Source organism: Harpia harpyja, chromosome 13, assembly GCF_026419915.1.
Source record: "Harpia harpyja isolate bHarHar1 chromosome 13, bHarHar1 primary haplotype, whole genome shotgun sequence".
Taxonomy (NCBI): Eukaryota; Metazoa; Chordata; class Aves; order Accipitriformes; family Accipitridae; genus Harpia; species Harpia harpyja.
Window position 1 is genome coordinate 13075844 of NC_068952.1, and position 16208 is coordinate 13092051.

Below are 16208 nucleotides of genomic sequence, written 5' to 3' on the forward strand. Positions count from 1 at the left end.
ACTCTAATACTGAAGCAAAGAAGAGCTAGCATTTACATGGCAGGAGGGAATGAAAGATGAGTGATAATAATGCGCTGATGTATGAAAGACTTTGCATCAGCAGATGTGATACACTGATTGCATGCTTTTTGACACTATCAAGTGGCATTTTGTTTAAGTAGAAAGAAGAAAACATGGCCTTTTTATTAATCACATTTCTTGTAATTCAATAAATAGCATTTCCAAAGCAAGGTACTTTTTGTTACGAGAACTAGGAATTTTGGATTGAACAGTGAGACAGTAACTTCTTCTTCAGAGGGACGCAAAACCCCAAATCCCATAATGCTGTCCTCTTACTGTACAAAAGTATGTAGAAAAATGTTATAGAAGAGAAACATTACATGCACTGTGTGCACCTACCCAAACAAATAAATTGCTTTTATTAAATGGGTTGGTTTTGGTTTTGTTTTTTTTTTTTCCATATTTTTACTGTAAATGAAATACCTCTCTGATTCCTCTATCTTAAAGAAACTGGGCCAGTTGAGGTACTGAGTATAGAGGTACGCCCATTCCCTGGTGCACAGATACGCTGTCATACATTCAGATCCTCTGAGGGCCTTTGTGATTTATCATGGTTGACTTATGAATGACTGTCAGAAGTGTAACTTCCACTTTTTACCACACAAATGGACAACAAGTGAATACTAGTTTTTAGTGGAAAAAAACCCCTGAACTTGAGAAGACCACAGCAAACTAGTCAGAGGGAAACCTGAGGATGAAATGTTTTAAATAGGAGCAAGAAATCTCCCTAACTTTTATGACAGGAAAGATATTTTTTAAAGACAGTTGTGCTATTTTTGTGGCTGCAGAAGTGTGGAAACGAGAAAGGGTGGCATTTCCTAATGGTGCTTGCTGGGGAAAGCCATGATCAGTATGGGAGGTTCTATTTCCAAATTTCTAATTTGAAGGGACAAGTACTAGACTCTGCCTGTTTCAGTGCAGTTTGATTTAAGACAATAGCAGACTTGAAGCAGTTGTAACTACAGCTTTGTATTACACAAAGAGCAAAATCTTCTCATATCACAGCTTCCTGGGTGAATGACCTTCCCTTGGACTTGCTGTATTTCCAGTGCTCCCTGGAATAACAGATAGATTGTAATTAATTTACTGGTGCATGAAATTTACTGGCAGGAAAGGCTTCTAAAGCAAGAAGCTTGCAGTATAATCATATTAAAGCTAACATGACAATTAAGTTGTGGTAGTGGTAGGATTAAAACTAACTGTAGAAACCAAAATTGAAGTAACATTCCAGGCATGACTGATGACCCCTGGCATGTATAAGAAAGGGAAATACACAAGTACTTTCATGAAATGCTGAGAATGAATTCAGACTGCATCTTTAAATACCTTTCTAAGTGATACAGAAATTACTGTTCACAAATCGTTTTTGTACTGAAAGATACTGTCATATGGCAAATGAACCCTGGGTATCTGAGAAATGCAGGGTAATTTAGATAGTTTTTAAAAACTCTTTAATCCCATAAGTGATTGGATTCTGCCACAACTGCCTTTGAGCAGTGCCTTTCTCACAATTTTTAAATGGTTAAATGGCTCAAAGAAAAGTAACATGAATGCTCTGGATTTAGTTTTAAAATTACTCTACAAACCTGAAAATTTTATAAACAGCTGTTATATACTATTTACATAATATATTGGTCTGTATATTTTTTGACACCTAAAGTAGGCTGGCAGCTGTCAGTCACGAAATATTTGTGGAAGGAAATCTACCTCCAGCTTACTGGCAGTGACCAAGGATTTTAAAGATTGAATGGACTCAAGAACTTGTTTATCTTCGGTGCCAATATTTAGCACAGACCTAAAGCAATGTTGTGACACAAGAAGTGTTGTGTTGGCACTTCCTAAGAAAGGTGGCAGAAAAAGCAAAACTGGAGAATGGGAAAAGAAGTAAAGAATGGAAATAGTTTATCCAACAAAATAGTTTATCTGAAGTTTTGTAAGGATCAGGAACATGCTGTGAAAGTCAGAAGCCACATCAGTAGATGGAAAAAGGTTATCAGAGTCCATTGCATGGTTACGGTGTTCTACAAATGCATAACTAGAGATAAAGACAAAGATGCTGTTAGGCCTTAGGAAACCCCTGAACATGAAGGGGAAGACAGAGGAAGCAGGGAAGGATCGCAGTCTTAAAAGGGAGGAAGTTTCATACAGCGTAAAATATGGATGAGAAGTGTGGCCTACTAAGGTTAGTAAATGGCAGTGCTAGTAAATATTGGTCTGTAACAATCAGACTGTGCATAGGTCATTCTGCTTTTTTGGGGTGGACGTGATCTGTGATGGCAGTTAGCTATGGCTCTGTCAACATAGTTAAGGTCCAGAGATCGCTTTACATGCACACTGGCTTTCCCCAACATATGATGAGGCTGGAAGCAAGAAATTCTCTAATAACATACCCTTCCCAAGATCAAGCATCCCTTCTGCCAGGGGGTTGCTTACATGGGCTAATAATCTCTGCAGCTGTCTCCTAAGGCCGTTCCTATTGAGGTCTGATAACTACAACTCTGAGCCAACTGAAAAGCCATGCTGACTGGCCATTTAGCCAAAAACTGCAGGCTGAGCGGAGAACACTGAAGATAATAGAAGACAACCTCTTAATCTTACCATGCATCAAACCAAGATGTGGAAAGACTTAGTATTGAGCACAGTCATATTTTGACACTATATACAGCTTGAACTTGGCAGGTGGCTTATGCACAACTAAAGCATGGAAGCATGGCAAATTTGAAGAAAATACAATACAGACTTGAAAGAGGCTGTTCCTCTGAAGCACCAGCTTTAACCAGGTCAGCTCACAATTTCTCCCTTCACTTTATATAGTGTCTGACATGACTTCAAGAAATGCTATTATGACTGACTACTAGGAATGAGAGAAAGGAGGAATAGCTTGAAATCGAGGAAAGCAAACACCTTGAAGGGAGAACTAGGCAGTGTATCTTCCCATAAGGGCTTTGATTAACTTCCTTTTTTCTTTTTTCTGAGGCATATTGTAGAAAGTTCACAGGCAGCTTCCTTTCTATCACGAATGATACCAGCTATAATGACTCTCTTGAAATAGCTCTCCTAAAACAGCTTTGGGCCTCTCTACAGCTAGAAAATGCAGACGATCTCCAAGCACAAGCTTGGTTTCTTGTCTTTCAGCTATTTACCATTAAGATTGTCCATTTCTGTCTGATAATAACACTGGGCTTCTTTTCTTTTATGATTGTATAAAACTTTGAGTGGTCTTGGTAAGTATGATCCAGCCTCTCTGGTTGTCTTGTCCTGTGACCCAGTTGGCTATCCTGTAAATTCTGTTAATAGCAGTCAAATCAAAGCCACTCCCTTAATAGTGAAGCAGATTCCTGCAGCTGTGGCCTTCCTGCTAACCTAGGAAACGTAGAATTGCTTAACGCAATCTGAAGGTAAAGTGGATGATGACTTTGCACCTAGTATTATGTTGTTTGATTCATGGTGAACTAACCTTCAAAGCAGTTGAGCACTCTTTTGCTATTTGTACTGTTTTTCCCCTCTAAGTGTAAGTAGTGTCCAGCTAGGCTGGGTTTACAAAATAACCAACTGAGCCAGTTTAGAAAAAGGCCATGCCTTTCCCTGTAGTGAACTAAAACACTTAATGCACTGTTTGTCCTGTCCATAATGACACTTTGCAGTATCCATTTGCTTTGCAACATGATTCTACAAGCACTTCGTTTAAGTGAGAGATGCAAGCCTGTGGAATTTGTACTGTGATCACTGTGTTCTCTGTTAGCAAGCAGTTACTAAGACTGGAAATGAGGCTATTGGAACTATAGGAGCCTAGGAAAGGCTCAATATGCCTCGGTGTCCTCTAAGATTGTGGTTTTTGACTTACTACAAGTTAATATGCAAGCTGTATGTACACCTGGGATGCAGTTACTTCAAAGGAGCTACAGCAAAAAATGTGTAACAAGCTGTCATCCATAACATTAAATGTTACACAAACATGAAGTGGATTTTGCAAGTATTTCAGAATTCAGAAGCCATTTAGTATCAAAAGGAGATTGAGAATTGTTATATATATTTTTACATGTAAATACACTTTTCTATATATATAAAAATTTTTTAAAAATTACCTTTCTACAAACATATTATAGATTACCATAGCTCTTGATCACAGAGTATAGTCAAACTTCTTCACTTTATAGCTGTTCAGTCTACGTGTACTGGAGATATGATCAAGAATAACTCGATGAAACAAGAGTTTATATAATTACTTTACAAGAGGACTTTTATTTAACAGTAGACTTGTCTCAGTAAATTAGGTTGATAAGAGCAACTAATTTCAGCACTAATGGAGCAAAGTACCTGAGTGAGTTCATGACTTGACTTCAGTTTCTTCTACTTGAGGTAGTGTATCCCAAACTGGTTCCTGAATGTGTTCAGGTATTTTCTCTATCTTAGTCTAAAAGGAAAGCAAAGCAGCCATTTATTATACCAGCAAGTTAACATCTAACTACCTTGCTTTATTTATTCTGGTTTGAGAGATTTATCAGATTAAAAATGCCACCTAGTGGCATTTTCAAGCAATACAGCCTCTTTACCGTTCAACACTTCGGAAAAATGTTCCTTCCAAACCACACACATTTCCTCTGCTGACTTTCTAAAGACTTCAGTAGTTATTGGTACTTGCATCAGGACCTAGCCTCATAACAGTTAATAGTGTGAGGTGGAAACTTACCTTTTTTACTTCCATGGCAACCCCTTCAGGTAAGTTCCGTTGAACGTACTCCAAGTAAACTGCAGCAGTACTACTTGTTAGGTATTTTAACTAAAACAGAAGTAATGTTTTTTTTAATGAACTACTATTATTAATACTTCAAACAGAATTAAAAAAAAAAAAAAAAGAGCTTGCGCTTCTCTAGTTCTTGCTATGGGACCAAACATCTTACAGGAAGGCAGGTTCCATAATATTGAACAGAAGCAGTTGAGCTGTACACAACTCTCATACAAGTATAAAGTAGTTCACAGAACTGCGCATACTGCCTGTGACCACATGCATTGATTATGATGGAAGTGGTGGATCTTAACACTGCAGGTATCAGATGAAATTAATTACAGGTTATGCAAGAATCACCAGCTTTTGAATACTCTCAAAGTTCAAGCTGCTTATAAATCCTGCTACCAGGATTCAATTCCATTGAATTACTGATTTTCTAGTCTCTCCTGGATGGCAAAAATAGTGCTTACAGTCTGTGGGCAGCCATTTGTACTGCACTAATGTCTGGGGACTTAAAGCAAAGTCCTGTTTCGCTAAGCACTGTGCAAATATACAGTAAGAAACCCAGGAGCCACAAAATGCTGGCAGCAAACCTTTCTTCTAAGAAAATCAACCACAGCTGCATTCTAAACCATACAGAAGTCTGTGTCATCAGCCATAAAGCTAGTGGTTTGTATACACTTCCTTTCTGGTATTTCCCCCCCAAAGTTTTAGTTTGCCACATGATGTTGCACAGTGCAAAAGTATGCGTGTTCAAAAACATCAGACAAACCCTTAGTGACTGGTAATGACAATGATTTAGCTGCGTCTCCCTCTGTTCTTGAGAAAGCTCCTATCCCACTGATTCTTGGAAACCAAGAGCATAACACATTGTCGTGGTTTAACCCCAGCCAGCAACTAAACACCACGCAGCCGCTCACTCACTCCCCCCCACCCAGTGGGATGGGGGAGAAAATCGGGAAAAGAAGCAAAACCCGTGGGTTGAGATAAGAACGGTTTAATAGAACAGAAAAGAAGAAACTAATAATGATAATGATAACACTAATAAAATGACAACAGCAATAATGAAAGGATTGGAATGTACAAATGATGCGCAGTGCAATTGCTCACCACCCGCTGACCGACACCCAGCCAGTCCCCGAGCGGCAAATCCCTGCCCCCCACTTCCCCGTTCCTATACTAGATGGGACGTCACATGGTATGGAATACCCCGTTGGCCAGTTTGGGTCAGGTGCCCTGGCTGTGTCCTGTGCCAACTTCTTGTGCCCCTCCAGCTTTCTCACTGGCTGGGCATGAGAAGCTGAAAAATCCTTGACATTAGTCTAAACACTACTGAGCAACAACTGAAAACATCAGTGTTATCAACATTCTTCGCTCTGAACTCAAAACATAGCACTGTACCAGCTACTAGGAAGACAGTTAACTCTATCCCAGCTGAAACCAGGACACACATATAAAGATAACCCTCAATTCTGCCTTATTTTTTAATCATTCTTTCAGCTGTTAAGATGATGGTCAAAATCAGCCTTTTAATCCAAAAATTATATAGGCTGTACATTCAGAATAACTTGAGCTACATTTAATGTACCTAGGTCAGCTGTTTTCTGCTATTGCCTGCACTCTCCTCCCCAACCCAAGTAAATAGGAAGTTTGTGTTCACTCCTGAGTTAACATCTTTGAATTGTGCACCTAGAACACACTGTTTTGGGGTTTTTTTTACATCTTACCTCCAAACACATGTAATGTGTTCTCATTTCATACTGAACTCTGTGCTTCTTGTAAATGTGTACAGATTTTAAAAGTGTCAATCGTTCTATCTTCTTTGGAGGTTTATGTCTGAACAAAGCACAAAAAGAAAATTTCATTTTATATAAAGGATGCTAATACAAATTATCTGAAAGATTATGCTGAAATCCCTGTTCTTATTTGACATTTAGAAGATCTACAATAAAGTATTAAACACTGGTACAGTTTATTATTAACCCACATGGGCATGGTTAATACACAGGTATTAACAGCATTCATTCAGGGAAGCTAGAGCACTGACGACTGTACTTAAGAGTACTGTCAATATCCTTCATGTAGTTAAAATGCACTTCTACTATGGCAGTGCTGAGTGTAGAACTGCTGCTGCCTTCTCATCACTGTGCTGCTATCTACATGGTTTAGTGGGCATGGATGATGGTTGAACTTGATGATCTTGAAGGTCTTTTCCAACCTAAATGATTCTATGATTCTATGATCTAAGAAGTGTTAGATTTATAATCTGAGAAAAAAATGTCAGATTACACCTCTTTCTTCTGAAAAAAAGAAAATACTTCTAAGCACAGAACCTGAAGAAGCATTTGACACCACATCACTCTACAGATCAGTTACTTACACTTTTTCAACAGAGATGCCAAGTTCTTTAGCTGCAAGCACTGCAAAATATTCATAGCTGTCCAACACAGCTTTATCGTGGCCTTTAACTAAAAGGGACAATCTCTTGTACAGTGTTTCTGGTTCATCTGAAATAGATACCTGCATTTTTAAAGAAAGGACAAGAGTTACCACTCCATGTTCTCCTTTATTAATGCATGCACAGCATATTTTCTTAGCCTGTGCGCCCCACTTGTAAAAGAGGAAAAAAACCCACACGCTGTTAGCTGCTTATTTTAGTTTATCTGCAAGAGGCTGACAGTATTACCTTGATTGACAGTCCTCACTCTTATCAGGGAAGGCAAAAGTGTGAAGAGATACCCAACTTCTGAACATTTAGGTAAAATTTCTTGATCAGAAAAGGAAAGGGAATGCCAGATAAATATAAGGAGGACAACACTAGTAAAGGCAAGAGTGAAACTCATTGCTAAAGCAAGTCTGGAGCAGCAGTATCTGTATTTTAAATAGCAGCATGAGAATATGTGAAATTCTCAGACTTTGCTTGGGTATGGACAGTAACTAGAACCTTATGGGCAGCTACCAGAATTCTCACTTTACTAAGTCAGTTATAAGGCTACTTTAAACACAGTAGGCTTCCACAGGCATATTATCCTTCATGTTTGTCCAGGTAAAAGTTTATGACTTTCAGTTACAAATTTATGACTTTCAGTTAGAGCTTCAATTTCTCATGGCCTGGGCTCGCTGATCATCTGAAAAGCTTTGATGTGTCCAGGAAGCACCGATTTTCCCACAGGTTTACTCCCAGGCAGTTTTAGCACAGTAAATCCAAAATGTACCACACATGGCAGGAAGGCTGGGTCTGCACTGTAAATGTAATACTACCTATAAGATTTTGGCTTACTTGCATGTATTATACAGATTGAACATGTGCTTTTGAAGTCCGAGTCAAAAATCAAAGCATTCAGATTCTAAAAGCAAGATATCTACCACATGCCTTCATGAACTTCCCACCTCATCAGCCCTAGGCTCCCAGCTTCCAAGCCAAAGGCCTTAGGCTGCCTAAGCTGCTGCAGGCGCTGAACTGAATGTGGCCAAAAAGCTGGTATTTCATGAGAGTTACAGCTACAAAGAGAAGGAGGAAAGTGAGTAAGAGGCAACTGTGAGCTATAGAAATCTTGCTGGAAAAAAAAATCTCAAATACCAATAATCTGTTTCTTTCTCTACAGCAAATTTGACATCATTAAGACAGAACTTTAAAAAGCTGCAATAAAGGAATTCAAATTTTTCTGTACACCCTCTTTATTACTAAGACAACATACAAAGTATCATTATAAAACACTTACCAAAGGATTAGTCTTAACCTCCTGTGTATCAACATGGGATCCAGCCAGCCGTACTCCCATCAAGTTGGAGTTTCTAGAAATATGGTAATGGGGAAAGCATAAAATAAGTTGTTAAAGTTGGATTTTTTTAGGGAGTGTGGAGGAAAAGCAGGAAGAAGGAGGGTCTTTTATACTTACGGAAGAAAACACTGCTTTTGCATAATTCTGCTTGCATAATTGGCAGGAAAAGCTGATCCCTGTATAAAACAAATAGGTTATGGGGTTATTTGACCCAAACCAGAAACAGGTTTATTAAAGGTACTTTTTTGCATGCTAGAGCGTAACACATTCCTAGGCATTGATCTGCCAAACTAGAAAGTTTGCTCTGTTGGGAAACACAGGAAAACAGGAGCATGGAAATGTGTTTTAGTATACAATAGCACCCAAAAAAAGGAACACAGTAAATGAACAATGTAACAGTATGCACTTATTATTAACGAGGCACCTGAATAGCAATCACAAAGCTTTTTTTTTAGCAGAAAAATATATTTTGTGTGGCATCAGATTTCATCAAGTAACAAACCTAAGTAGGACTTGCTGTTATAAAAACAATTGAAAACAGTATCCTATACATGCAAAAATTCAACCTCTGAATTTAACTGGAAATTTCCTGTTTTTTCAGCAGAAGTTCCTTGTGATTTTGAACACTTGTTCTTTTGAAGAGAACATTTAAATAGAAATACATCTGACAAGTAAATGAACCATATTTAAAAGATAACATGATTTTTCTGTGTTAAAAAGGGAATACAACTGTTAATCAAGATGTAACATTACTGTCTTTCGTACTAGAATAATCGCTCCCTTCTGAACATTATGTGGCTTCTAGCTTCCTTCCACTAATTCTCAATCTGGCAAAGTTATAGACTACTTGAGGGAAAAAAAAAAAAGGAACCAGAACTTTTACTTGCTTAAGAGAAACTCAGGGCTGCAGCAGAATGCTGAAGCAAAATTAGCTACTTATCCAGCCCCTTGATACTCTTATTTAACAGATGCTGGAATCATAGCTTTAAGAGAGAAGACAGATACCCTGCTCATCAGTTATGTAGGTGACTGTATAATCAAAACATCAGAAAACAGCCAGAATTGACACTTTTCCAGGTAATCTCAATTTAGTCGCTCAAGGATGCACATAACTAACTAAATGATGTTATTAGGTCCCTAACCTTCTCCAGTATGCATTATACATTAATTACAGATCAGCAGTGAATGAAGTTGTTTCGTGAAGTAATTTGCTATTTGTCCTACAAATTCTGCATCCAACAAGGAAGATGACTGCAGGAAGAGGCAGGAGAGTTTCCAGTTTACAAAGCTGACTGTTGTTTGGAGAGCACAGCTGAATGTCTCCCCTTAGGCAAGCCTTTCAAATCCAGATGTTCACACCTAAGCACTGGTGTTACATTCTGAAGTGCACGACACAATAAGCAACTTTAGGAGCACTGAATATCTGCCACTATGGTTGAGGACCGTTCAGAATGTTTCAAAGTTCATGTTGAGAAGTAATTGAGCCTTAATACCTAAAAATAAAAAAATATATCTGATAAAATTACCTTGATATTTGCACCGCAATTCAGTATATCTGAAGTCAGAGTACTGCCTCCCTTTCATTCAATGCCAATATGAAGTACACTAACATCATCACCTGACACCACTTCAGGGAGCAGATAGGCCCATGAGCATAAAAGACTGTATTCAGTGCAGGGCTTAAACTATGTGTGCAAGTATATGGCACAGAACCTGACCCCAGATGACAAATGTAAGACTACTGACTGGAAACTTAACTAGAAGTTGTACCTGGTTTTGGTTTTTTGTGGGTATGCAGTCTCTGCTATATATTCTTTTACTTCTAACTGCTTAACCTTGTAACACGGCGTTGTTATTGCAAAGATATGCACACTCATAGCATACTGTGTTATGTGGTTTTGGATGCAAACATTTCAGTCTTCATATAATAAAAATGAATAAAACAAAACACAGAACAGTAGAGTCCTATCCCACATACTGAGCTCTGCAGCCTTTACAATATTCTATGATTGTGCTTATTATTCCCACCACATGCTGCCTCCTTTTGTTACTAATTATGCAGGTATGGATCAAGTCAAAAGTTTTTGTAAAATAAAGGTGCTCTGTGCAAGTTTTGACAAAATGATATGTTGAGTAGCTCAGGTAGTAAAGATAGCATTCAGCAGGCAGTTAAGTATATTTTAACAGCTTCATTCATTCTCCGATTTAAATACACTTGATGCACTCTTGCTAATATGACCATCATAGAAAGTGGAAAAGACGCTCAGACTGCAACATAACAGAATTAAATTTCCTGTGTGAACTAAGACCTTGCACAAAACAAAATTACACCTCTTCTAATGCAAAATAGCGTTCATTTTGTTTGGCTGAGAGATTCTGAAGTACTCAGGAAGAGACACATGCCCAAAAGGTAAGCAACTCCAGAACACAGCACATAGACAGAAAAGAGTTTAGGGCTTCAGAAGATGAATAGGAAACCCCCAACATCAAATTTTCTCAACTTGAGAGAAAGTAATCACCCTTCATAAGTCAAAACCAGTAGAAAACATCGTTAATGTAAAAAGTTTTCCTATTTTTTTTACGTTATAACTTCGAGATTTGAAACTTTAAGACTAGAAACAGACTTGGCACACGACCTCCAAACCCAAGTCATCTATTCTTCATCATTCCTTACACGCAGAGCAACCGCCGCAAAAACAGGACTGCAGGAAAGTTTTGAGGACCCGCTACGCCGATGACAGCGGGCAGAGACACAGCCCCACGCTGGAAAACCCCAACTCTGCCGCAGCCAAGAGGAAGCCACCGAGAAGGGCAGGCCGGCTCCAATACAGCTCGCACCGGGGACGCGATACCGGGTTTGCACAGCGCCGAGCACCGGCCCTCAGCCCTGCGCGGGGACCGCTGCTCCAGCCCCCTTTTTCCTCTCCCCTCAGCAGTGAAGATGCCGAAGGAAGGGAAAAAGAGATGAAGGAGAATGGGCCTCACCCGTCCCCTCTCCCGCCACACATCCCACCTGAAAGAGCCGCCGCCACAGCCACCCCGCCGCCATCTGGTCTCCGCCCCAACCCGCCGACCATAGCGAGCGGCCCGGAAGGAGAAAAGCGGCTTCATCCGCCGGGCCCACAGGCGACCGAAGCGCGCCCCCGCCGCCATGGAGGAGCAAGCACCCCCGCTGAGGCGGAGGCACTGCGGCACGGTCGGGAAGGGCCGCGCTCGGGGGTGGGGAGACGAGTTGGGGGTGGGGAGACGAGTTGGGAGCTCGTATGGCGCCGTCCGGCGCCATACGAGCTCCCAACTCGTCTCCCCACCCCCATCCCCGCCTCCCCCGAGCGTTGCCTCAGTACTGACCGACGATGTAACGGCTCTCCTCACCTCCGCGCGCGCCCAAACCGTTTCCCGCCAACGGTCGCTCCCCCCGCCCCCTTCCCCTCACAGACACTCTCCGTCCTGTTTTTCCAGGAGAGGACACCCAGTGCCGGAGGGAAGAAAGGAGGAATTGTTAATTTTTCCGACCCCGAGGCAGGGCAGGTGACATTACTTTTTTTTGCTGAAGGTGAGAGGTAAAGGGGGTTTCTTCAGCTTTCTCCCCCTTTCTGAGAATGCTTTTTACCACAACTCGTTCTTACTAAGAATACTCATGTATAGAGGTGAATACATGATTTTTTTTTTTTTTTTTTTTTTGCCTGGAACGAGTCAGGAATTCTTTGAAAAACAATTACACATGAAGCTAGTTTTCAACCGTCCCCCCCCCCCTAAAAGTACTTTAAAAAAAAAGTTATACAACCCTGTTAGCAAAACCCAGCCAACTATATTTTACCAAAGTATAAAAATGACTGGAAACATCATATAAACCCTTTCTTTTTACACATATAAATAGCAGTTAATATTATAACACAGGTTCTGATCAGTACCAAATATGTAAGGGTGGGGAATAAACAAGTACTAATTCATGCCACTAAAGCCATCCTAATACACACATCCAGGCAGGTAGTAACCTGAAATTAAGCTGTGTGCAAGTCAAATGCTAACAGCAGGAACCTGAAACCAGCATAGATCACAAGCTATATCAAATGTATATTTTTTTTATTTTGTTACTTCCTCTGCCACCTAAAATTACAGTCTGCTTTTTACACTAAAGCACCTAAAATATTTACAACCATCTTCTAATAAAATAACAGTTAAATATTGAAAATAAGATTTTTCTTATAAAATATGTTTTCCTATATGTACAGGTTTTATCAAAGAGGACTAAGTTCAATAGTGAACAGTTTTCCATCATCAACCATCAGCAAGAAAACAAATTTTCTGAAATAAAACTATGTCCAACTTATGTACAAATAGGCAGAACAGCATCTGTTTAACATCAGCCAATGCAACACTTAATAATAATAATGAAGTCAATGTTTGAGGCCTAAATCGTGTACTGCTTAAGAAATGTGCATTTTCTTTCCTTTATGAATAGCTTCTTTGGTTATCGTTGTTCTAATATCTTCTTGGCTGTACAATAAAACAGCACCCGATTAATGTTACAGAACCAGGCATATATATGTATATATATTTATATATACTAGGTTTAGCACAGATACCTGTCCAATTGTTGCTAGAAAAGTTCCACTGTAGATTCTTTAATATAGAGCTGCTCTTCAGAATCAAGCCCACAAGTTTCTACTATGTTTTACTTTTCTTCAAGCAGAACTCCCACTGACTTCAATTATCACTTTGCTTAAACACTCATTTTTTTCCCCACCACTAACAGGGGAATCTGAAAACATGTTTCCGTTTTCCAGTGCAGCAGCCTTTCTCAGAAAGATCTTTAAAAGTTCAAAATGATCGAAGTTTGGAAGAGAAAGAGTAGACTCTGCCAGGTTGTCTCTAACACAGGCTCCTAAAAGTCAGCACAAGTTACTGCTCACAAAAGCCTCTACTTTGCAAACCACTAAGACTTGAACAATCTACAAAATTTATTATCAGTGGATCTAGTTGGCAGCATACAGCTGAACACCCAGTCTGCTGAACCTGGGTTGCATGGCCCCTGTGAAAGTAGCATGTCACAGCACGGACAGGAACTGCTGGGAAGCCTGCTGCCTGGCAGTTCGTGAAAGAAAAGGCAACTGCTGCCTGATCTCCTGAAACTCACAGGTACAGTCATTGAGAACATGATCCCTTATGCAGCAGAGGGAGTGAAATTCCACCCGCTGATCAAAACCAACTAAAAAAACCTCTGAAACAACCCCAAAAAGCCCACTAAAACAAACCATGTACACAGGAACGTCACTAACCAGAAACTGTGAAGTGATTTCAATTCTCCTGAAGGGTTGTTCTTTAGTATCAGAAGATTTGATCTTAAGTAGAAACTTCAGGTCATTTGGCTTCACATACCTGGCTTTCACAGAGAAGGTACCTCTCTGCCAATGAGTCCCACTGGTTTTGAACTTGTGTGGTCCGGTACTCCTATACAAAAGTGCTGTGATTTACCCTCATTTTGCATAGTTATACAAGGAAGAAAGACAGTAGAAAATAAGATCCACCATCTCTCAGATTCTGTTTAAGATGTTAGGACATGGCAAAAAAACCCCAATAAACCAAAACCCAACCCATAAAAAAACCCAAACAACCCTGAAATCTGGAAGATCTGAAATCAGCCTTATAAAATATTTTATAAAGTCAGCAATACTCTTCTACTGTGCAAAATTCACAAGAAAATCAGTGCTGCTACCTGTGAAAGCTCTAAAATCAGTATTCATATTCTGTAATTAAAGGTCCACTCAACCTAACTCCAATTCTTCCTTAATTCTTTCATTCTGCAAGGTACAATTCTTTTGAGATCTTATTTACTTAGAGAACCAAATCTATATTTATATAAATGGTGTTAGACATCCAGCATATAGATCTGAACCTAAGGGAGAAGAAATGGTAATTAAACAGCAATGTGAACTCACCTTTAGAGTATGTTTTACTAAATAAACAACATTTGAATTTCATGTAATGAGGAGGACTGAAAATGGCACAAGAATAACATTTTTATCCCTACAAGTAATAACTAAAATGTGCTGAAGGCATATACTCCATCAATCTCTGTTCCACAGGCAAGAACCTCTCCCTATATTTGCCTGGTGAGAGAGCAAGCTCCTGCATTGCTCAAGCATACACTCTCCTAAAACCACTGAGATGGCTGTTCAACAGTGTGATTTATTGTCAGCAAAATATATTTCCAGTGCAATCTGATTTCCAAGGCGGTGTTCCTGATTCAGTGCTCCCATCAGATGATGTGAACCACAGTACAATCATCTTCTTTCTTCAATTCTTGAATTAGGTCATTTTAAAATCAGCAGATCAAAACCTTGCAAAAATGGAAGCTCTAAAATGTACAGTGTAACCAATGCTTTTACAAACTGCCTAACATGTATGCATTAAGGCAAGACAGAACTGAAAAAGTACTGCAGTACTACAGATGATACTGTCACTCCTGTAATTATTTCACAGTTCAATCAGTCCGTCCGTCCCCCCCCCCCTAAAATGACAGCACAAAGACAAAGAATGTAATCATCTCCTTAACAGAGGTGACATTTAGTCTCTAGAAGATGCTGGAAGTGATCCAGTATAGGCAAAAAAAAAAAAGTTCCATCAGAAGTGTGTGAAGATCACTCTTGTAATTGGGCTAAAATGAAAAGAGTTAAAGACTAAAGATCCTACCAGGATCATCTGGCAGGAAGTGATAGCAGAATCATGAACTTCTATAATTAGTGGCCTTGGAAGTTATCAGCAAAATGAGCTCAGATAAAAACACCTTATAAGAATATTTGTACCAATTATTTATTTTTTTCCCCCAAAACACAAATTAATAAAAAAAAAAAGGGAAAAAGCAGATTTCTTTTTTTTTCTAGACCTGGATAAAAGAATTCTCATTTTCAACAGGTAGTTTACAATCAATGGGGAATAAACAAGCAGTCCAGGTTTCCTGATTGATCCATTCAGGGTGTGCTCAGTAGCTGTCTTTATCAAACAACTTTATTTACAACTCAGCATCATCCTGCAGTAGATCTGCGTCTTCATCATCCAATAAAAGGTCAGCATCCATGACTTCATTCTCTTCCATGACATCACCCAGCTCCTGAACAACATCGTCGTCAATGTCACCAACATTTTCAACATGTTTAACCAAACTCATGTGATCCAGAGGGATCAAACTATGCCCAACTGGCCCAGTAGTTCTTGCAATAGTGGCTGCCATTTCTGCTGCCACAGCAGCTTTCTGAGCCTTCTGCCTTTGCTGTTCTTCTTGTTGTCTGTGAGTCTTCATATGAGCATTGCGGCTTTTGATTTTGAAAAATACCCTAAATTTTAAAGGAAAAGAAAATCAGATAAAAATGCATTGCTTTTGATGAAGCGAGCCAAAAAAGACTCAACAACCTATCAGTACATTTGCTTCCTTGTCCTGAAATAGAAGTCAGTGAAGTCTGCAATGCCATGGTGAGAATTTCAGGGACAGACTACCAGATTTATACATCTTGACAGTATCAAAATTGCCTATTCAGACTCTGCTGGAGGTATTTTGTAGCTCCCACAGTTGCTTCAGTATCTCTGCATATCCTAATTCTCCCTGTACTGAGTTTCACTAGAATCTTGCACACCAGGGA

At 39.5% G+C, this 16208-nt stretch overlaps 2 protein-coding genes across 8 annotated transcripts in view; both read right to left on the minus strand.

Moving 5' to 3' along the window:
• Positions 1–167: 167 nt before the first annotated feature.
• Positions 168–11702, minus strand: MRPS10 (mitochondrial ribosomal protein S10). Of its 2 annotated transcripts, none has more exons than XM_052806555.1 (8): positions 11585–11701; positions 8689–8747; positions 8512–8584; positions 7170–7309; positions 6517–6625; positions 4751–4840; positions 4378–4474; positions 168–1115 (listed from the first exon to the last, which is right to left on the minus strand). In XM_052806555.1, the coding sequence occupies exons 1-7, from the start codon at positions 11618–11620 to the stop codon at positions 4388–4390; spliced, it is 594 nt and encodes a 197-aa protein (XP_052662515.1). In that variant the 5' UTR covers positions 11621–11701; the 3' UTR covers positions 168–1115; positions 4378–4387. The 2 variants fall into 2 exon arrangements, with proteins under 2 accessions (XP_052662515.1, XP_052662518.1); XM_052806558.1 differs by lacking the exon at positions 168–1115 and adding an exon at positions 2812–3338 and having other exon boundaries at positions 11585–11702.
• A 935-nt stretch (positions 11703–12637) lies between these two features.
• TRERF1 (transcriptional regulating factor 1) overlaps positions 12638–16208 on the minus strand; it is a 104844-nt gene continuing 101273 nt past the window's right edge. For all 6 annotated transcript variants that reach the window (XM_052806549.1, XM_052806550.1, XM_052806553.1 and 3 more), the window contains one exon: positions 12638–15905. In XM_052806549.1, the coding sequence (XP_052662509.1) occupies positions 15584–15905 (322 nt within the window). In that variant the 3' untranslated portion in view covers positions 12638–15583. The remainder of the gene's footprint in view (positions 15906–16208) is intronic.